At 35.2% G+C, this 23,960-nt stretch overlaps 1 protein-coding gene and 1 pseudogene across 8 annotated transcripts in view; both read right to left on the reverse strand.

The window, feature by feature from the left end:
- Nucleotides 1-23,960, reverse strand: part of ST7L (suppression of tumorigenicity 7 like) — a 136,893-nt gene that overhangs the window by 110,567 nt on the left and 2,366 nt on the right. For 7 of the 8 annotated variants that reach the window (XM_070397362.1, XM_070397365.1, XM_070397368.1 and 4 more), the window contains 6 exons: nt 19,456-19,618; nt 18,159-18,213; nt 14,034-14,149; nt 6,944-7,022; nt 1,793-1,947; nt 190-287 (listed from right to left, as the gene is read on the reverse strand). In XM_070397362.1, the coding sequence (XP_070253463.1) occupies nt 190-287; nt 1,793-1,947; nt 6,944-7,022; nt 14,034-14,149; nt 18,159-18,213; nt 19,456-19,618 (666 nt within the window). Of the gene's footprint in view, nt 1-189; nt 288-1,792; nt 1,948-6,943; nt 7,023-14,033; nt 14,150-15,796; nt 15,863-18,158; nt 18,214-19,455; nt 19,619-23,960 lie in introns of those variants that run through there. The other variant, XM_070397369.1, reaches the window with a different exon arrangement.
- LOC138996285 (high mobility group protein B1 pseudogene) lies at nt 7,313-9,102 on the reverse strand (annotated as a pseudogene).

Below are 23,960 nucleotides of genomic sequence, written 5' to 3' on the forward strand. Positions count from 1 at the left end.
TCAGATTCCCTGAAATAAAAATTCTTTTGTTTCTTAACAAAACTGTGGGACTCTATCCTTAAGCAATAATATCTTTTCATAAAAACTATCAATTAAAAAACAATGATTCTACAGTAAAATAACTGGCAACTCAAACCACATTTTTAGTTTTTTGAAGAATATGAAGGTCCAGTTATCAAATTCACTTACATCTCTCATTATTTTTACTGCTTCTCTTATTCTTCCTAATTTTCTTGCACACATTGCCAATCTTCTTTTAATATAAGCCAGTACATTGGTATCTCTCCCTATTTAAAAAAAAAAATGACACAGCTATCATTTTTGTATTATGATTTTCTATTTCATTAGCATATCCATTAATTTTATTTGCTTACTCTGGCAGCTTTAATTAAAATTAAATGTGTCAGAATGGAAAAATATTAATGATTGTTGTATTTGGGTGATGAACATTAAATGTGGGTTCATTATACTGCTCTATTTGTGTATATGTTTGAAGTTTTTTATATTAAAAGCATAATATGTATATATTGAATTACTTTTACCTCCACCAAAAGGTAACCTGAGAATATAGAAAGTAATCTGTGTATACTTGACAAATGCATGTTAATATTAATATAAAAGAAACACATACAATAGGGAGAAGTAACATTAACCTATTATTTTACATTTCTGCATAAACAATCTATTATTTTAACATTATTTATTGTTTTAACTGAATAAAGATTTTAAAGACAAAATTCCCATTGGCTAGTGCAAACTTTTGCTCAATAGATACTAACTAATAAACTATAAAACTATTTCTAGAAAGAGCAAACTAATAGTTCTGTAACTATCTCAACCATATTTGAGATGATACAAGGACAAACGGCTAAACTTTTTTTATAAATTCAGTTTCATTAGTTCCAGACTGCAAAATTATATATTCTCACAGTTGTGTTTTATAACAAGCATTAATGAAATATACTGTATACATCAATATTTAGTTAGAGAGAAAACGTAAACCAAATTTTAATTTCCACAAATAAAAGATTTAGAACTTAACTGCTAGCAGATAATGCATTATGTACACATATGTCAATTTATGGCCCACTATCTGCCAAAATCATGAAACTAAAACTCTCTGGCCACACAAAAAAAGCAGGAAGCAGCAGTACTACAGATTCTAACATCTTTGGTAAAAGTGTCTCAATCATAATTGGGAGAGTATCTCTGTAAGGAGAAAGAAAGGACCTCAGTTGCTATGGCTCATAAGATCTCAAACACAACAGAGAAAAATCAACCACAGAAAGAATCCATGCCAAGTATGGCTGGTTTTTGTGCTAAAGGGGCCACTCCCTGGCACTATATAGAGATACATATAGTCTGAAGAGCAAACTAATTGATGTTCCCCTACGATTGCTTGGGGTAAGGTAAGGATAAAGGTAATAGCTGCTTGTCATTACTAGAAGGCTCTCGTGGTCCTAAGTTGTGTTCTCCAATGACCAGCCCAATTCTCACATGAAATAAATTACTATTAAGTCTTAGAGCAGCACATCTTTCAATAACAAGAGCAGATCTGTTCCCTTCCACAAGCATTCTCTAGCCAATATGTACTTTAGTCTTTCTGGCTTGTAGATATTATGAATAGATTATCACTTAGGAAAAGTATTAAGTTTATTATTGTTTATTATTGTTGTTTTGTGTTTTAAACATAAAAGTATTAAGTTTATTATTGTTGTTTTGTGTTTTAAACATAAAAGAGCCAATTGCAGGAAGTAAAAAAACAGGTAAAAATTCGTTCTTATTTGCTTACTCAGTTGGGCTTCATGCTGAGGACTTTGGTGCTGACACTGCTGCGACCGCTTATAAATCGTTTCTCCTGCCTTAAGTGCCTGCTTAAATAACTTTTCAACATCAACAATAGTTGTTGCTTCTTCCTCAGCCAGTAGAATATATGCAGAGGCACAGCTATGGAGAAAGCAAGCAAGACAATTTTAAGTAAAACAGTAAAGCAAGTATATCTCTTGGGTATGTCCCTTTGTTCTTTGTTATATTTCCCTGCCTTTCCCTACATTTTCCAACTCTTGAAGAATAAAAACAACTTCCATCAATATTTTAATTTATTAGGGGCATACTGGTATAGTCTTAATGTCTTATTTGCACATTTTTTCCTTTCCTATCTTTCTTTCCCTCCCTTTACTTTCTTTTACTTCTATATTCATTCTGATGTTATCCTGTATTTTCCTTTTGTGGAAGAGGGGAGAAAAGATATATAAAGAATTATCTAACAGTTATTCAAGGGACTATGTACTCTAGTGGTCATGCCTGCTCTTAGTCACTATGTACTTTGTAATATCCATCAAGTGGATAATGGAGGTATAGGAAAGTGTGATGTTTGACAAGAATATCACATGGCCAATTAGGCACCTTTCCAATTCCAATCAAAAACATATTCCAGGACTAGACTTTTTTCACTACACTGTTATTTCCTCTTTGTGCTGCCCCATCCTCTCTCGGCTTTATCAACAATGGCACTGCAACAAAACATCCCTTGATCTGCAGCCTCGCCTTTCCTCCTCCAGTCCTCCTCTCACCTGTCACACCCATGCTGACTCCAAGTTTCCCTTTTCTTCACCCCACCGAAACACAGATTTCTCTTTATAGCCTTTAAGTCAAAAGCTGGCTAATAAAATAACTTGTTTGAGGACAAAAAGAAAGAGAAACAGAAAGTTTCCTTTCTATTCCCAGAAATAACTAGTTCATTTCTCTTCTAGAGACATCCTAGTTCTGATTATGTAAGCATAGATTGTCCAGTATTATGGTCACTGGCCTCATGTAGTTACTGAGCACTTGAAATGTGCCTAGTCCAAACTGAGATGCACACCAGTCAGTGTATGGTCAGTGTAAAACGCACACTGAATTTTGAAGACTTAAAAGAATATAAAATACTTAATTAACAATTTATTTTTTTTTTTTTTTTTTTTTTTTTTTTTAATATATTTTATTGATTTTTTACAGAGAGGAAGGGAGAGAGATAGAGAGTTAGAAACATCGATGAGAGAGAAACATCGACCAGCTGCCTCCTGCACATCTCCTACTGGGGATGTGCCAGCAACCCAGGTACATGCCCCTGACCGGAATCGAACCTGGGACCCTTGAGTCCACAGGCCGACGCTCTATCCACTGAGCCAAACCGGTTTCGGCTAATTAACAATTTATTTTTAATGTTGAATATATTTTAAAACATATTAATATGTTGAATGTAGCTAAATAAAATATATTATTCAAGTTAACTGAATATATTTTTTTACTTTTTAAATGTGGCTACCAGAAAATTTAATGTTACATATATGATTTGCATTACAATAGGGGAGAAATTATTAATAAAAGTACAAGGTGAGCATGGAACAAAAGTGATGGCAAGATAGCAACAAAAAATTGGGGACAAGCCCTGGCTGGTATGGCTCATTTGGTTGAGCATCATCCCATGCACCAAGAAGTCGTGGGTTTGATTCCAGGTCAGGGCACATGCCCAGGTTGTGGGCTTGATCCCCAGTAAGGCGGCACGCAGAAGGCAACCAATTGATCAATCTATTGGTGTTTCTCTCTCTCTCCCTCTTCCTTCCTCTCTAAAATCAATTAAAACATATTTTTTTAAAAATTTTTTCATTGGGGACAAGACAGATCTTTCATTTGGAAGATGTAAATCATACCATTTCAGCATCCTTCAACTAATACCTTAATTTGAAGCATATAATAACTTCACTAATCAACAGAGACTTCTTCATTACATTGGATTAAATTAATCTGTCTATCCTTATGAATTAATTATTTTAGCTTCATAGTAAGTTTTGAAATCAGGAAGTAAGTCCTCTAACTTTATTCTTCTTTTACAAGACTGTTTTGGCTATTTGAGATCTCTTGCAATTCTAAGTGAATTTTATAATCAGCTTGTCCTTTCTGCAAAAAATAGCAACTGACATTTTGATTGAAATTACATTGAATTTGTAGATCAACTGGAGGAGTACTGCCATCTTAACAATATTAAGTCTTCAATCCATGAACATGGGATGTCTTTCCATTTATTTAGGTCTTCTTTAACTTCTTTCAACAATACTTTTTAGTTTTTAGTGTACAAGTCTTCTACCTCCTTGGTTAAACTTTTTTTTTTTTTAATTGATTTCAGAGAGGAAAGGAGAGGGAGAGAGATAGAAACATCAGTGATGAGAATCACTGATCGGCTGCGCCTCACTGGGGATTGAGGCTGCAACCCTGACATGTGCCCTGACTGGGAATGGAACCATGACCTCCTGGTTTATAGGTCCATTCTCAACCAGAGCCACACCAGCTGAGCTAAACTTCTTAAGTATTTTAATATTTCTTACGCTATTATAAATGGAATTGTTTTCTTATTTTCCTTTTCAGATAGTTCGTTGCTAGTATATAGAAATACAACTTATTTTTATGTGTTGATCTTGTCCCTTGCAACTTTGTTGATGTCATTTATTAGCTCTGATAATTTGTGTGTGTGTGTGTGTGTGTGTGTGTATTCTTTACAATATCCTGCATGTATTATGTCATCTGTGAATAGTGATAGATTGGTATGCTCAATAGTGTACCAAAGGTTTCTTAGGTTCTGTTCATTTTCTTCATTCCTTTATTTTTATTTCTCCTCAGACTAGGTAATCTTAATTGATCTAAATCCAGTTTACTGATTTTTTTCTGCCTGCTCAAATCTGTTGCTGTATTCATATAGAAAAATTTTTATTTTGGTGATATTTTTCAACTCTAGAATTTCTATTTAGTTCCTTTTACTTATTTCTATCTCTTTCTACCTACTTTTTAATGGTGAGGCATAATTCTCCTATTTTCCTTTAATTCTTTGTACATGGCTTCCTTTACCTTTTTGAGCATGTTTAAAATAGTTGATTGAGACCTGGCTGGTGTGGCTCAGTCAGTTGAGCATTCTCCTATGCACTGTAAGGATGCCAGTCTGATTGTCAGGCAGGGCACATATACAAGTTGTGGTTTAATCTCCAGTTAGGATGCATGTGGAAGGCGATCGATTGGTGTTTCTCACATCAATGTTTCTCTCTCTTTCTACGTCTCTCTCTAAAATCAATTAAGAACACATTTTAAAAAATAAAAGTTTATTTAAAGACTCTGTCTAGAAAGTACAAAGTCTGGGCTTCCTCAAGGACAATTTCTATTTATTTCCTTTCTTTTCTGTGTATGGGGCATATTTTGTTTCTTTTGCATGTCTTGTAATTTGTTCTTGAAAACTGGGAATTTTGAATATTATAATCTGGAAACTCTAAAAATCAGATTTCTTCTCCTCCCCAAAGTTTGTTGTTACTGCTTATTGTAGTTGTTTCTTTAGTGACTTCCTGACTTATTTTGTAAAGTTCGTATTCTCTATCATGTGTGACCAATATTGTTAAGATGGCAGTACTCCTTCAGCTTAGTGGGCAGCCAGTAAATTTCATAAAGATTGCCTTAAACACCTGGAACCAAAAACAAGTCTTTGCAGATGGCTTTGTGTGTGTTTGTGTGTGTGTGTGTGTGTGTGTGTGTGTGTGTGTGTGTGTTGGGGCACACCTTCAACATTCAATCAGCCAGTTTATAATTCTGCCTTAGCCTTCACTTTCTGTTTGTACAGAAGCTGAGAATTAGACAAACATGAGAGCTTAGGGTCTTCTTAAGCATGTACCTTGGGCAGGTGTGCAGCCTTTGAGATTTTCAGGAATATGTGGTAGCTTTTCAAAATCTCTATTTCCAAAGTATCTCATTCCCCAGCTTTCCTCCAAAGCTTTAATTTGTCTATTTTTTGCCCCAACTTTTATCCCTTGCCCCAGGCAGCAGGAACTAGTGTATTTGCCTTTAAATGTTTTAACAAATGCCCCTCCCCCCAATGTAGTTGTGTCAGTACAGGGTGAGTTCCAAATTATCCTAAAGAAAGGCAAGTCCCTTGGGCTGGTCCTTCAAATAAACAACCACAATTCTTTGAGAATTAGGTCCATTCTACTTCTTCTGGAAGTAGGAACCTATTACCAGGATTTGGACTGTTGTTTCCAAGGGTGCCACTGAACTAGGGAGTAGGGGATGGGGCCAGTGTAAGTTGAAACATTACAAAGCTCTCTTCCAGAAATTCAACTGTGTTTTTTTTTTCAATTGATTAAGCATTCTCCAAGTTGCTATAAAGTTTTGATTAGTTTCCAGCGTTTCAATAAAGTTGATTTACTGCTTTTGGAATTCCCTATACTACCATTTTTCTTCTGCTTTGGGAAGCTCTTCGTAATAAGGATAATATATCTGGGGAGAGAGGGAAGGAGGAGGAACACAGGGGACAATGCTAATTTCACATTATTCAGGAAGTATACCCTGATTAATCCCAACTGGGGCCATATTTTAGTATTAGATTAACACACATTGATCTGTCTCATTTAAATATTAAGTTGACTTCTGATTTTACATTTTGTCTTTTCAAAATATAAAGTTAATACAAAGAGCTATAAAAAAAATGCTTGTTAACATGAAAAAAAATTAAGTTAGAGCTACATTTTACTTATCTTGAATCCCCATCTCTTGCTTCCCATCCCATTAGTAACTAAAGTTCGCAGGGCTGAATGAATGCTTTAAATGAATGATTTAAACGAAAAACAAAATTGAAACAAGTGGCATAGTATTTTAGTACTCTTTAATATCAAGTATTATCACCAATTAGATCAGCACTCTCCATTTTAAAAGTATTGCTAGCATAATTTCTATTCAATGCATAGATAAGTTTACTTTCGGAAGCAAAATACATATCGATGAACATGGCAAATTTTGTCTCTAGTATGCAAAAAGAGACAGGGGATTGCTAATGACTCCAAGTATCTAAGAAACAGACAAAAGAAAACATTAAATCATTTGCCTGAGTTTCCTTCAAAACAAATTTATTTTCCATATATTTCAAACTTACTCATTGTTTAATTCTAAAGCTTGGTAGGCTGCTTTAATTCGAGATAAAGGATTTCTTTCCCTCCATGCCTTCTGCATAACTGTAGGAAAAATATTTCAAAAAGTAGATGAGATGTAAACATAAATAATCTTATGCAAAACACATGAAGAATGAGCTAGGAGAGTAAACAAAGACTTAAATAACATGTTCTTAAATGTAAGAAACAAGAAATTGAGGTGCTAGCTCACATTAACCTTATGAGAAATTTATATTAAATTTGGAAGTTTCACATATAATAAAAAGAAATATACTATTTTTCTGGTCAATTTTAATAACAACAGATAAGGTACTTAATCAATTTAATCACATTATACATGAACATTTACATACTATATGCATATAAAAATTGAGTTTGAGTGACATATTATAATCAATATGAAATATTCTAGCTCTTTATCATTTTGAAAAGGTTCTTTGGAACTGCTAGAAATATATAAAACAGTTAAAAATAAAGTCTTTGTCTAATCAATGATTCAATCTAGGAAGAATGTCTGAATTTACATTTTGTATTCAAAGGGGGGGATTAATTTAGAATATAGTACATTTAAGGAAAATGTCAGTTTCTACAAAGACTCAACAAAAGCCTGAATTAGAATCTCTCTGAAATAACAATATCAGCTATCATTTACAGTACCAAATGAAAATTTCACACTAAGTAAAGTTTCTTAAAAATTAAACAAATAAAATAGATTCATGAAACTATCTGGCCTATTTCAAAGTTGATAAGAAAAATAGAGAATCTATAAATGTTGTTTTTGGAATAAAACCCACAACTGTCCAGAAAGAATAATGTGGAAAATGTGTGAGTTTTCCTTTGGAAACAAAATATTAGTCTTGGCTTAGAAAATAAGACAGTATATTCTACTTGTGTAACAAAAATACATTTCTAATATCAAACATGTCACCAGCTAGCTGACAGCTAATGCTTCCTCAACTTGACAAACTGATGCACATTAGCACCCATCTGATAATAACCAGGTAAATAGCATTTTACTGAAACATTAAAATACAACATAAAATTAAATATAATATTAGATTTGCCATTTTTGATGGTGGGTTCTCTTCTATAAGTTACATGATACAAGTCAAATTTTGTGAATCTTTACCAATATTTTATTTTTAAATTTAAAAATGTATTTATTTAGAAGCATTCAGAATGTCAACAAAACAGCTGCAACTTTTTTGCAATTACAGAATGGTATTCAGTTAACAGAACAAGAATTATTTCATATAAACTGCATCAGAGACAACTGATGATGAAAAAATTACCATCCCCATATATAATTTGTGCTGTGCACCAACAAGAACCTGCTTTAAATTTCCATGGCAATTACACCTCCATACTGTACCAAGCAAGGTTAGTGGCTACTGAGAATATCACCAGGACAGGACTGTCTAAAAACACATTTGGTAGTGTGTTAACTATACAAAAAAGGGACACAAATCTTACACAGCCTTACATTTCCATTTTTTTCTTCAGAAGGAGTGATTTGTGTATGGGGGGCGGGTTAAATGCTTTAAAGACAAGAAAAGAAAACTACGCTAGAACCAACTTATTTAGCATCATCCTCTTCTTTTTCCTCCTCCTCCTCTTCATCTTCGTTTTCTTGCTTTTTTCTTTTTTAGTCTTAACAACTTCCTTTTTTGCCTCATCAGGCTCTTCTCTAGCTCGATATGCAGTAATACCCTTCTTGTAGTTCTCCTTCAGCTTAGCAGACTTCTTTTCATAAGGCTGCTTGTCATCTGCAGCAGTGTGATTTCATATTCCCCAGCTTCTTTGCAACATCTCCAATAAACAGGCCAGGATGCTCTCCTTTGATTTTGGAGCGATACTCAGGACAAACAAGAAAAAGGCTGAAGGAGGCCTCTTGGGTGCATTGGGGTCCTTGGATTTCCTTTTTGTTTCCCCTTTAGAAAGGATATAAGTTTTCATTTCTCTTTCATAATAGGCCTTGTCCACCTTTGCCATGTCTTCAAATTTTCCTTTCTCTTCAGCCGACATGGTCTTCCACCTCTCTGAGCACTTCTTAGAAAACTCTAAGAAGTTGACTGAAGTACTTGGGCACTTCCTCCTTGTGCTCTTCCTGGCAGGTTTGCACAAAGAAGGCATACGAAGACATTTTGCCTCTTGGCTTCTTAGATCTCCTTTGCCCATTTTCAAAAAAATTTTTTTAAATTGATTTAGAGAGAGGGAGAGAGAGAGAGAAAAAGAGAGAGAGAAGGAGGGGGAGAGAAAGGAGGAAGAGAGAGAGAGATGAGAGAGAAACATCAACTGGCTGCCTCCCACATGCACCCCAACTGGGGATCAAACCCGCAACCAGGCTATGTGTCCTGACTGGGAATTGAACCCCTACCTTTTGGTGTACCGGACGATGCTCCAACCAACTGAGCCACACTGGCCAGGAACTGCCCATGTTTAATTACTTTTCCTCAGGGAGCACACAGTCGCCAAGTGCCTGCACCCGCCCTGACACTGTCTCTATGGAGCTCAATATACTGTGATGGCGCTCTTTACCAACATTTTAAATGGTTTGGTATTCTAGTATATTAAGAATACATCTCAATTTATTTAACCAATTCTCTTTTGATGGACAATTAGATTACATCCAATTTTTTTGCACCGGGCCTCTAGTTTTTTTTACTAAACAGAAATATTGTGAAAACACATTTCAATATCTACCTTTGTATAGCCGACCAAGAAGTGGAATGGTTGGTTAAAATGTATGCATCTTTTAAAAGATTCTGAATTTATACTCCAAAATTCCTCCCAATAAAATTGCATTAGTTTACATTATTTCAGGCAGTGTAGAAGAGTGATTGTTTCCCTACTTCCTTACCAACACTGAATAATATCAGTCTTTATTAATGCATGAAAATGATCTCATTTGCATTTACATGTCTTTTATTTCTAATAAGGTCATCAAATCCAGCTTTAAGCATTTTTTCTTATTCTTTTGTTTTCAACTGCACTATCCAGCCTCTCAATATTATTCTTCACAACCAATGCAGTTCTAAGTCAAAGGGGAAATAAAGTAAAGGAAGAAAAATATGTATTTCCTTCTAAGAAAAGGTTAAGGAATAATTTAAAGCAAAATGCTGATTTAGTATTCACCTGTCCACTTTAAGAGCTCTCAATATGCTTAAAAATAACACAAGCAGTTAGCAATTCAATCAAATTTATTTATTTTCAATTTAAATAATATTCTAACATGCTAATAAACAGAAAAGACACTAGCATTTATCTCAAGATCAGAAATCACAAATATTAATGCCTACAAAGGCTAGGCAAAAACATAAATGAATGAACTAAAAAATATGCACTGTCTAAACAAGAATCACAGCTCAGGTCTAACTGATTAATGCCAAGTAGAAATGTAGGTCCAAGTATGCCATATTTTCCAAATTTCTAAAGTGTAAATCTGAATTTTAATGTTGTCTCCTAGTTTTTAAATGTTGGAAAAAAAATACCATGAAAATGAATTATCCAAAATCACTATTGGCTGGCCTTGAGGATATGTTTGTTCTCTGTTTTAGATAAATCAACAGGATGAGAACAAAATCTACAAATGTAGTAATTTCTGATGACAATATTCAAGAGAAATTTATCATATCACACATATATATACATTTGTCTGAAAAGATCAATATGGAACCAACAGTCCATTTCTGGATTAGCATTCACAGGTAAAGTCTGTCCTTGATTTTGGTCTTTAGCTGGGATTATGTGTACCTCTAGAAGTACATGAGGACCAAAGTGCAAGGACCAAAGCAAGATGCATGGTTTTAAGAGAACCAGTTTCTAAAGCCTTAACTTTATATGACTCTTTCCTATAACTAATCTACCTAAAGAATGTTCCTCTGATTGGTCTATGCATCATGCAGGTTTTCCATTCCTACCCAACATCCGCTTTCTAACTCCCCAAAAGATATATTCCTTTCTCCTACTTTGTAAAAGTAAGTCTTACTTCTCACCTATCCTGAATCTTCCCAAGGTGCATTGCTCTACAGTATAAAAATCTTCAGGTGCCAAAGGGACAATTTAAAGTTCAGGTTTGGGAGTAGCCATTTTTAATCAAGGAACCTATAATAGGGTTTCCACCTTTAACTTATTTTTTTAACAGTGAAGCTCATCATTATTCTGGCCCTTGGATACACTGAATTCAAGTATATAGTAGAGTAGGGAGGGAGTGATAATGTTTACCCAGTTCCATTTATCAGCATCCCACTCCCCTTACTATCAAAGAATGCATTCTCCTACAGGAAGGTCCCCTCACAATAAGGCCAAGAGGGCATTAGTAAGAAATAATAAAGGCAGTAGAATCTTATTTTGGCCGAGATAAGGTCTAGGCAAAGCTACAAGACTCTGAGACTCTATCTTTCTATCTTATAATCTGAATTCAGAAGAGTGGCTATCATGGGATGCATGTTAATATGTTTATCTGAATTGACAAATGAAGTCAGACTTTGTCAGAAAATAAGTCTAATTTAGTTAGTAGGATTGACAATGAGAACTCAGCCAGCCAATTCAATTATACGGAGGGCATTTTCCAAAGTTGAAAGAGCCAAATATGGAGCTCCAAGGATTTGACAAAAATATAATTAAAGTACACAATACCATTTAGAACCTTATGGTCAAAGAAAATTAATTTTTTTATTTATACTAAAAATTTATTGTGGAAAACTCATATATGTGATAAAAGACTCTCAAGCACAAAATTATCCTATTAAAATCATATGAAGCTTGGGATGGATATAAATTCCAGAACAAAAAGGACTTATATAAAATCTACTACTGTTAAAGGGTATTTATTCATGTATTTTTCAACAGATAATGGTATGTATCAAGTCATAACATTCTTGAATTACATTTAAATATAGGATATTCTAGTTTTATTTTCAAATTTTTATATTTATAATACGTCAAAAACCATATTCTTTGCAATTATTTAACCTTATGATATGTGAAGGGAGCCCTGGCCAGGCGGCCCAGTTCATTGAAGCATCATCCCATACACCTAAAGGTTTCAGGTTTGATTCCCAGTCAGGGCACATACCTAGGTTTCAGGTTGGAGCCCATGCCCTACAGGAGATAACCGATTGACATGGATGTTTCTCTTTCTCTGCCTGTCTCTGTCTTATTCTTCCTCTCTCTAAAAACACCCTTCGGTGGATTTTTCTTTTTTTAAGTGAAAAGGGATACATCGTTTTTCAAAATTCTCTTAGGAGGTATGTGAACAAAAATGTTTTAGGACAACAGCTTTAGTGGACAGCCATGGTTGCTACACTTTTGCCATTAATGTAAACATTAAGCATATAAACATAAAGCAATTGCTTTTTCAACTATTTACAATTAAACCCTTTAATGTAAGAATACTGAATATCCTAGGGTTTCCTGCTATCACCCATCCTTAGTATATTTAATCCAGCAAAGAGATATCACAATGAACTCACTTCAATGCTGGAAAATTGGCTATTTTTCAGACCCTCGTTATTGGTGATCTTTTTCTGCCTGTCGATGTGATGAGTAATAGTGGCAATGTGGCAGTAGTTTAGTGGTTAAGAGCTAGACTTGAATTTGAAACTTAGCTTTATCATTTAACTAGAGGCCCGATGCACAAAATTCGTGCAAGAGTAGGCCTTCCTTTCCCCAGCTGCCGGCACTGGCTTCCCTCCGGCACCCAGGACTCGGGCTTCCATGGCAGCCTCGGCTTCCTCCGGAAGGACGTCCAGTCTAATTAGCATATTATGCTTTTATTATTATAGATAGCTAGATGACTTAGGCATGTTACTTGATTCCCCTTTACCTCTGGTTCTTTTTTTTTTTTTTTTAATTGATTTCAGAGAGTAAGGGAGAGGGAGAAAGAGATAGAAACATCAATGATGAGAGAGAATTATTGATTGGCTGCCTCTTGCATGACCCCTACTGGGGATCAAGCCTGCAACCGGGCATGTGCCCTTGATTAGAATCGAACCCAAGACCCTTCAGTCCAACACTCTATCCACTGAGCCAAACCAGCTAGGGCTACCACTGGTTCTTTATTTTTAAAATAAGGCTGATAATAGTACCTATCTCATAAGATGATTAGTACATTTATATAAATTTCTTAGAACAATGCTTGGTGCATAATAAGTGCTTTACAAGTGTTAACTATTATTAGTGAAATTGCTGAAGACATCTGTGACACCAACACCACTCATTCATTCATACTTTCATCAGATAATAAATATTAATATTTACAGTATGCCAGGCACTGTGCCAGACGATAGGAATTCAAAGATGATGGAATATAGTACCTGCTTTCCAAAGTTTCATACCCTATTAGGGAGGACAAGCATTAAAGCAACACAAGAACATTAACAAATAATTGTTTGTGGTTAAAATTGTTTCACTGAGGTTTGAACTAAGCACTGTAGAACTGCAGAGAAGAAAGAAGATCCCAGAGAAGACTTTCTAGAGAATGTGACTTTTAATTTGGAGCCTGAAGGATAGAAAGAAGCAGAAGGATAGATAAGGAGGAAAAGGGCATTCAAATTAGAAAGCTAGCCGTACATTTAAGAGTCTCAATATTTTTTCTATAGAGAAGAGCTTAGAGAGAATTAAACAGACATTTCTATGATCTTCCACCACTTTAAATGCATCTCTAACTTATAACTGGAATAAAATTATGTCCCATTTTTCTCTACATGCCATGCCCCAATGTTTATACTTTATCTTACTCTTTTCTCGTATGTATAATTGCAGGTGTTAATTTTCCAGATCAAACTGGGTACATTTTTCTCTGCATAAGCAGTTGCTGCATTTTATCTGAAAGATTTTTTAAAGTAATAGTAGAAGCAATATTTTAATAAAATAAATTCTTTATAAGAAGGAAAAGTAGTGTAACAGCCTAGTTTACAATCATAATTAGTTTCAATTTAATCTGGCTTTCTTATCAATAATGCAAACAACTCCAAGTCAAATAACTTTGTATATTATAATAAATAACTATAAAAAGCTTTAAAAATAATCTTCATGACCACTGCTTATCCCACGAACAGAGACGACACATACCTGTGTCTGAAGGACGTAAAAAGTCTGTGTCACAGGTGAAAAAGGTCTGATGGTCCTGAGCTGACAAATTCATGTCATAGTATGTAAGTGGCTCTTTACCAGTCACCCAAGTGAGTCTTTACCAAAACAAAAGAAAATATGTAAATCAAACATGAGAGAGTATTGATTTGCTATAACAGACACTATTTAAAATTCAAACATATGCTGCTAAAAATTCCATTTCAGGATGTTTTAAAAGCTTATTATAATAAATAAAACAAAAGAGATAACCTATACAAACTACTTAGAGTAGAACAGAACATAAAAAATGAAAAGGGAAAGGCTAGACTATTCAACAAACACTGTTTCAAAATTGGATTTGAAGGGATAAGACAATTTGCCTCAGATATATACCTTTTTAAGTATACTTCAGTACATTTTCAGTAAGTTAGAATGATTAAAAGTAAAAGTACAAAGAAAGAAGAAAACACAGGTTGATTTTTACTAGATATCAAGATGGTAAAGGGCTTTCAAAGCATAAAAGCAAAGAGGAACTTTTCTCAGTTGTGACTAAATTAAAAATTTAAACTTTCATATTCCCCCAAGACTCACAATAGCACGTTAATAAATGCATTTTAAAATGTGCAATCTCATTAGTCATTAACAAATAGCAAATTAAAAGAAATAATTTTTACTTTCACCTATTAAATTGGCAAATATGTATATATTGTAAGGTGGGAATATGGACTCACACATACTGCTGGTATCATGTAAATTGGCATTTATATTTCTGGTTCTAGAAATCAATTAGGCAATTTCTTTCAAGAATCTTAAAAATATTTACACCTACCTAGGGGATGAGTATACTAGTATATTATATTATACTATCCTCTCTACTTTTGTTTATTTTTCAAATTTTCCATAATCAAAATAAGATTAAAGGGAAGGGGAAAAAACTGTTCACACCCTTTGATCCAGTAATCCCAGTGCTACAAATCAACTCTAAGGAACTAATCATATATGTGGTTAAATATTTATATAGAGAGATATCCCTCTAGTGTAAATGTTAACAGTGAAATCTGTGACCCAGACAGGCAAGCAGTAGAGAAGGTATGGTAAATACAAGTACTAAAAATCATGTTTTTGAAGAAATTCTGTGGGAATGTCACACATTGTGATGTTGAAGTTTTGATTCTATACATGCATATAGAAGAGAGACTGGATGGAAATACTAATAATAATTATTACTTAGTGGTAAAAAGAGGTGATCTTTACTTTCTTTTTCATACATCTCTTTGTTTTCTTCCCATTTCCTACAATGAATATACGTACATTTTATAATCTGAAGAAAAAGCACTTTAAAAGCACATTGTAAATATTATTTATATAAGTACTAAAGATGTTAAGTTATTTTATAGTATGAGTTGCCTTGTTATTTAATGTTTTTAGCTACTCTGCAAGAAATTATCATAAAGAGAAAAAGGAAAAGAAAATTCTTATTCACTTAACAGTTTTGCTATCCATTCTAAAACAGTGGTTCCCAAACTTATTTGGCCTACCGCCCCCTTTCCAGAAAAAATATTACTCAGCGCCCCCTGGAAATTGATTTTTTTTTCCATTTTAATAGCAATTAAACAGAAAGATATATGTATTAATGTTTCTACCTTTTTCGTAAAATATAGTGAAGAAAGGTGTAAATTAGAAACACTGAAGTTTGAAATTATGAAACTATTTATTGAACTCAGAATAGAAAGGTAATACAAAGAAAGTTAAAACAAATGCACCTGTGGCCATCACTGCCCCCCTGGATCGCTGCAGCGCCCACCAGGGGGCGGTAGTGCCCACTTTGGGAATCACTGTTCTAAAACCATAAAAAATTATTTATTAACAATCTACATTATTCCCAAAATGATTTAAAGCAGTTAAAAATATAATGTATAATATACTATATAATAAAAGCCTAATATGCTAAGTGTCCGGTCATCTGGTTGGCCATTCAACCAATTAAAGCGTAATATGCTAAGACCGCTCAACCGCTCACTATGACATGCACTGACCACCAGGGGGCAGATGCTCCAACCAGTAGGTTAGCTTGCTGCTGGGGTCTAGCCGATCAGGACTGAGCAAGACAGGCCGGAAATGTCCTGGACCCCTCCCGCAGTCCCTCCCTGGCTGGCCAACCTCCCGCATTCCTCCCCAACCCCCATCATGCACCAGTGGGGTCCCCTGGCCTGACCTACGCCCTCTCACAATCCAGGACCCCTCAGGGGATGTTGGAGAGCCGGTTTTGGCCCAATCCCGCAGGACAGGCCAAGGGACCCCACTGGTGCATGAATTCGTGCACTGGGCCTCTAGTCTAGTGATGGCGAACCTTTTGAGCTCAGTGTGCCAGCATTTTGAAAAACCCTAACTTAACTCTGGTGCCATGTCACATATAGAAATTCTTTGATATTTGCAATCATAGTAAAACAAAGATTTATATTTTTGATATTTATTTTATATATTTAAATGCCATTTAACAAAGAAAAATCAACCAAAAAAATGAGTTCGCATGTCACCTCTGACACGTGTGCCATAGGTTCGCCATCACTGCTCTAGTCAATAAGGTAAACTAGAAGTAAATTAAAAACACTAAGTAAAGTAAAAACTAGGATTGGGCCATAAAATGGAATCTGGAATGAGGCTAACATGAAATATATACACTTGCTAAGGGTTAGCTACAATATGACCACACAATTATTATCATTGCAATTTAGACTTTTACATTAGGATAAACTAATCATTCAAAGAAGCATACATGTTCTTGATACTAAGAAAAGAAACTTCTCTTTAAAACCTTCATGAAGTAGACACTGTAAAATATAACAAAGAATAGCCTAAAACCTTTTTTAATAAACACAGTGAAAAGTTCAAGGATCTGTCTCTTGCAGAATCCCTTAATACAGACTAGTGGCATCTCTCATAAAAGCCTAGCTCTCACTTCCCAGGACTGACTGTCCTACACTATCAAGTCCTTAAGCACAAAGATTATTACTTAATCATTTAGTATCCCCATCATTTTACACAGTGCTCATACATAACAGACACATAATGTTTCTTGTTCAATGAATTAAATAACATGCCCAGTCTATCTCCAGGTAAAACACAGCCCTTCTCAAAATAAAAGTAAACTGTCCTAACCGGTTTGGCTCAGTGGATAGAGCGTCGGCCTGTGGACTCAAGGGTCCCAGGTTCAATTCCGGTCAAGGGCATGTATCTTAGTTGCGGGCACATCCCCAGTAGGGAGTGTGCAGGAGGCAGCTGATGGATGTTTCTAATTCTCTATCCCTCTTCCCTCCTCTCTGTAAAAAGTCAATAAAATGTATTTTTTAAAAATAAATAAATATTTAAAAGTAAACTATCTTTGGTCATAAGTTTCAAAAGATGTTTTCTCATTTAGTGTATAAACCAGGAGAGAAATGGATACAGTAGAGCACGTAGAAAATGGCAATATAGCCGAAGCCGGTTTGGCTCAGTGGATAGAGCGTCGGCCTGCGGACTGAAAGGTCCCGGGTTCGATTCCGGTCAAGGGCATGTACCTGGGTTGCGGGCACATCCCCAGTAGGAGGTGTGCAGGAGGCAGCTGGTCGATGTTTCTCTCTCACTGATGTTTCTAACTCTCTATCTCTCTCCCTTCCTCTCTGTAAAAAATCAATAAAATATATTAAAAAAAAAAAAAAAAAAAAAAGAAAATGGCAATATAAAATACAATATAAAAGTACTACACCCTGGACTGTGGCACAAATGAAATTCATATTCACATTCAGATTGATATTTTCTAGTGAATGCTCTAATAAATTTTGAAATCGAGCACATATGCACAGGAATATACTGACATTTGTAATTTTTTCTTAATCTTATAAATTCTTTGAAAAGGCTTTCAGCCATAAACCAGGGGTCAAATGTATACTTATTATGCATTATGAACACTATTATAATAAGTACTATCAAGATGCTGCCAACTAAACTGTTAATCATTTTATCTTACTAGTATATATCAGTATCTCCAACTAAAAGGGCTATGATATAGTTATAAAAACAAGTGTTTCCATAATACTTTTACTCTAAAACCAATGCTGTAATTATACTGAAAGCAAAATGTATTACCTCCTATATTCTGCTCCTCTGAAAAGGTTTAGAGGGTTTCTCCATACCTTGCATTCTAAAAAACAAAGGAGAAAAGGGAGGAAGTGAGACAATTTAATCAAATGCTGTTAAACCTTAATTCGCCAACATTTATTATATAGTCACTGTATACTAAGTACAGTGCTAGCCACTGATAGCACAAAGATAAGTAAGGCATGGATCACCCTACTGTCACGGAGCATACAATTAAATCTAGTCATTCCCTTATTACTGTCTTCACAGCATTTGGTTCATAATTCAATTATAGCACTTACCATATTATAATGTGATTATCTGTTTGGTTTTAAGTTTCTCCCTTTTATTTCTTTTAAATGATTTATCGATTTTAGAGAGAGAGGAAGAGAGAGGGAGAGAAACATAGACGTGAGAGAAACATCGATCAACTGCCTCCAGCATGCCCCCTACTGGAGATGGAGCCAGCCACCCAGGCATGTGCCTTGACCAGGAATCGAACTAGGAATTGAACTGCCAACCTCTCGGTACATAGGGAGGATGCTCAGCCAACTGAGCCACACCGGCCAGGGCCCTTTTTTTTTGTAATTGATTTTTGTTTGAGAGAGTGAGAGAGAGGAAGGGAGAAAGAGAGAGAAACATTAATTTGCTATTCAACTTATTTATGCATTTATTGGTTGACTCTTGTATGTGCCCTGACTGTGGGGACTGAACTCACAACCTTGATGTATGGGGATGATATTCTAACCAACTGAGCTACCCAGCCATTATTTGCCTTTTTAATTGTGTTGACTTGAACTCAACCCTGAGAGTGGGGACTTAAATTTTGTGCCCAGGCACCTGACATACTTCACCCTAGTCCCAGTACTGCAAAATTGAGCTGATGGTATAAAATCAATGGTGGGTAAAACTGCTAGTACTTTAGCCAGAGTCAAGGCAGCGACAACAAATCATACTGGTTGTCATTGGATTCGTTACTGGCTAGCCCAGTAAAACAAGGCAATACCAAGTATGAGGATTGTCCTCCTGGCCTAATCTCCTTCCTGCTGATTGGACTGTGGATATGATAGGTGGAGCCAGAGTGGCTGTCTTAGACCACAAGGCCAAACTGCATTTGGAGACGGCAGGCTAACAAAATAGGAGTCTGGGTCTCTGATGATCCTCACTCTCTAGATCGATATATACATGGATAGACAAACTTCTCTCTATTGTTGTGAGTTTCTATCTCCCACAGCTAAACACAACCTTAACTATACAGCTCTAAAGACTAACTATATAGCTCTGAAAACATTAGATAAGTAATCACCTGACACATTCTGTCGGCTGTTTTCACTTTCTCTGCTGCTGGAAAGAGAAGCTGGCTCTGACATGCTTCTTTCTGTTCCTCCCATCAATGGTCGCAAATGGTTTACCGACACTTGCTCAATAAAAGATGTACCATGTTTATGGAAGTACCACCATTCAAATATCTATGACAAACAGAAAACATCTTTCATTTAATACAGAACTAATGAGCAGATATGAGCTCAAATTAAAACATTATCTCAAGATGTTCCTTCAATTCAGCATTTTAAATGTACTCTCCTTCCAAAAAAATAAGCCAAATATAAGATTACCCAATAACATATGTGAGCAAAAGTGAAATACTTCTTTCATAGCTTTGTCATGAAATTTAGACAAGCTTAGGCAAAATGAAAAGAAATACATCTGTAAATAAAGCATTAAAAACAATAAAAAGGTTTAATCTATAGATTGTTATATTACATTGTCATTTTATCCTATCTGTAGCATAATTGAAAAAAAATAAGTTTGAAACAACTAGCATGATGGATTGACTAGGTTTAGAATGCCCCCATTTGACTCCCAATTTTGCTATCTACTTATTAGCTTTGTGCTTTGGGCAAGTCACTTAACTGCTAACCTCTCAGAACATCAAATCTACTAAATATGGTTAATAAGAATTATAATTTCAAAGGCAAAAAAAAAAAAGAATTATAAGTGTCCCTTGAGAAATAAAGTACTATTCCAGTATTTTACAGTATTATCAATGTAGGTTAAGGATCAGGTTGATTCCAATTTTGGACCATTTAAAAATCAGAATATTCACTTTTTTCTGTTTCCATGGTTTATCACTATTACAAAAAGAGGAATCAAAAGAAGCTCTTTGTGCTGAATTAGCAGAAAGTTTCACATTTGAACACTCCAACTTTCTCAATTCCCTTTGCCTGACTCTTTTGGGTTACAGCTTAAATGACACATCATTGGGGAACTTTTCCTGATTCACAAACAGAAAGCTGTACTCCCATTGGATCTTGTTATTATCCTTTGATAGTAATCGTTTCACTTGTAATAATTAAACAACTGATTTTGTTGCTATCTTTCAAGCACCCAAAGAACACTACCCCTTTAGGAAGGAGTAACACAATCGCACAGCTAGCTTCCTCATTCCCTTCCTTACTAAAGAATCACTATTTCAGTGAGGCCTTCCCCAACTTCCCTGTATAAAATGTCAGCCTTCTCCTCTGACACTTCATATGCCTTTTTCTGCTTCATTTTCTCCTTTAGCACTTACCACTAATAGTAAGAACACACTATTTGTTTTACTTATCTTTTATTATATATTGCTCTAATATAATATAAGCTCCACAAGGATTTTTTCCCGTTTTGTTCATTGCTATAAGCTCAGAAACACTGTGTGAAACCCTCTAGGTACTAAATTTTAAAAATGTCAAATGAAGCAATGTCCATAATCACCTGTAGATCACATTTCGTGAGGACAGAGCTGTGTTTATCTGCTTACCATGGTATCCCCAATATCTAAAAGAGTGCCTCAGAGATAAAAGGCTATTTATAAATATTTGTTAAATGAATCATCAATCAATCAGGGACTGTATAGATTAAAACTGTTCAAATGACTAGTAACTAGTTTTCTATATTCTGACTGTAAAATAACTTTAATACCTTCCTTCTCTTGTTTGTGGACCACCTTCCCTTACAAAGTCAACTGATAGACTATTCTCTACCCTGTAGCAGACAAATGTGCTGGTATTACTTTACTTAAAGAATAAACAAACATATCCACACTACTTAAGAGACTACAATCTCTTTAAAAACTATTTTGCTATGATCTGTGAGACAGAGAGAGGTATCAGTTTTTAAACCTTTAAGAATGTTATTTTTTGCTTCAGTAAACAACAGAACAAACATGTTAAAAAGATGCCAAAAGTATGATGTCATTTTGTACACTGCAGCCCAATTACTCCATGGACCAAATGCTGTAACATTTATAGGACAGTGCTAGGAAATCAAGGGGCAGAATTTTTTCTATCATGCCACTAATGTCTTATGCTCAGTCTATAATGGCTTTTCCTGCTTTCTTTTACTGAGTTAGCAGGCAGTTAATCACCACCAAATATAGCCCCAGATTGGCTTCTTTTACTAAGAAATGGGATGAAACTTCTTTAAAACAACCAAACGAAATCACAAAGCAGAAGTTACTCATGTGACAGAAAAGACAAGATTTATATTACATCAGTCAGGGACATTAATCATAAAAGCAACAATGACAAAATGTCTGTCCTTCACTATATGAAGTGTTGGCAGTTTTTTAATTAGTTAACATGTTAGTTGTCGTGTGTTTTTTTTTGTTTTGTTTTGTTTGTTTTTTAATATATTTTATTGATCTTTTACAGAGAGGAAGGGAGAGAGATAGAGAGTCAGAAACATCGATGAGAGAGAAACATCGATCAGCCGCCTCCTGCACATCTCCCACCGGGGATGTGCCCGCAACCCAGGCACATGCCCCTGACCCAGGCACATGCCCCTGACCGGAATCGAACCTGGGACCCCTCAGTCCGCAAGCCGACGCTCTATCCACTGAGCCAAACCGGTTTCGGCCATGTTAGTTGTTTTTATTTACCTTTTGAGTCAACTTCTTAACACAAATGAGCAATAATAATTGCTAATACTTACCAAGCACTGTGCCAAGTTCTTTACATGCATTAATTCTCACAACAACTGATTTCAGAAAGAACATCTATTCCAGCTTTAAATAACTAGCTCTGGTTCACACCATCCATACTTGGTAGAGCTAGGATTCTTACTCAGGTTTACCTGACTTCAGAGGTTCTAACCATTACACAGACTACCTCCGAAACATACCACAGTGTATGTATATATGTAAGTGTGTGTGTATACACACAAGTTTGGTAAGTCCAGGTGGTGAAAGAAATTATAAACATAACCTTTGCTAATGAAAACTCATCAATTTTGCAAGAGCGATGACAAAATTTAACCTTTAAGATGTTTCCTAATTTTAAAACTTTGGTTTAGCCCTAGCCAGTTTGGCTCAGTGGATAGAGCATCAGTGTGCGGACTGAACAGTCCCTGGTTCAATTACAGTCAAGGGCATTGTACCTCAGTCGCAAGCTCGCCCCAGCCCTTTTTGGGACACGCAGGAGGCAACCAATCACCGTGTCTCTCTCACAGTGATGTTTCTGTCTCTCCCTCTTCCTTCCACTATCTCTAAAAATCAATGAATAATATCCTCAGGTGAGGAGTAACAAAACAAAACAAAAAAAAACTTTGGTTTAAAAAGATCATATGTATCCCTTCTGGGTAGCTCAATTGGTTAGAGAATGTGCCAAGTTGCGGGCTCAATCCTTAGGGCACATGCAAGAATCAACCAATGAATGCATAAATAAGTGGAACAACAAATCGGTGTTTCTTTCTCTTTTCCTCTCTAAAAATCAATCAATAAATAAGATTTAAAAGATAATATATAACATATATATAAATTTCCCCTTATAAATCAGGAGATTAAGACTCAGAATTTAGCCCTAACCAGTTTGGCTCAGTGGAGAGAGCATTGGCCTGCAGACTGAAAGGCTCCAGGTTCAATTCCAGTCAAGGGCATGTACCTTGGTTGTGGGCACATGCCCACAGTAGGAGGTGTGCAGGAGGCAGCTGATCGATGTTTCTCTCTCATCAATATTTCTAACTCTCTATCTCCCTCCCTTCCTCTCTGTAAAAAATCAGTAAGATTATTTTTTTTAAAAAAGGCTCAGAATTTATGTGATTTGCCCAGTTATAAGCCAGTAAGTGGCAGAGTCAAGACTTAAAACCACATCTTCTAGTTCTAAAACCAATGCTTTTTCTATTACATCAGCTGTTTAAAGATCATTTATTTTCTTTATTTTGACTCATACTGTATTGACTAAATATGCTTAATTATGAATGGACTTTATAAATCAATAACATTTTGAGGCTTACTGGTATATTAACCCATAGTTTTCATCCTGAATTCCTCAATAACTTTTTTTAAGTCAAGAGGAAAATCCCTTTCTTGTCTGGCATTTCACTTTAACAAAATGGTCAAGTGTTAGTCCTTCTAAAAAAAAGACAAAACCAAAACACTCCAATACAAATGCTGTTATTTCTACTATAGCTGGAGAGCACCACCTAGAGATGAGAAAAAAGTACAGAAAAATTCCTTGGCCATGCACACCATAATACTTCCTAAGATTTGTATGTGTAGCAATACTTTTCCAAAGTTTCTTCCATTACTAGGGATGGTAACAAAAAGTATAAACTTGAAAAAAAATTTTGAATTAAAAATGCAAGCTGGATGAAATAAGACAAGAAAAAGCTGAATTAAAGTTAAATTGACTTCTTTATTGTAGGACTTCTCAGAATAACAATAGCCCAAATTCATTAAATGTTCACTCTGTATGAGCTACCAGTTTGTTACTTTTACACACCTTACCTCATTTAGTCATCATAATCCTATGAAGTAGATACTATTATTACCCC

This window comes from Myotis yumanensis, unplaced genomic scaffold (genome assembly GCF_028538775.1).
Source record: "Myotis yumanensis isolate MYYU_CA2020_CCGP unplaced genomic scaffold, mMyoYum1.0.hap1 SCAF_17, whole genome shotgun sequence".
Classification (NCBI taxonomy): Eukaryota; Metazoa; Chordata; class Mammalia; order Chiroptera; family Vespertilionidae; genus Myotis; species Myotis yumanensis.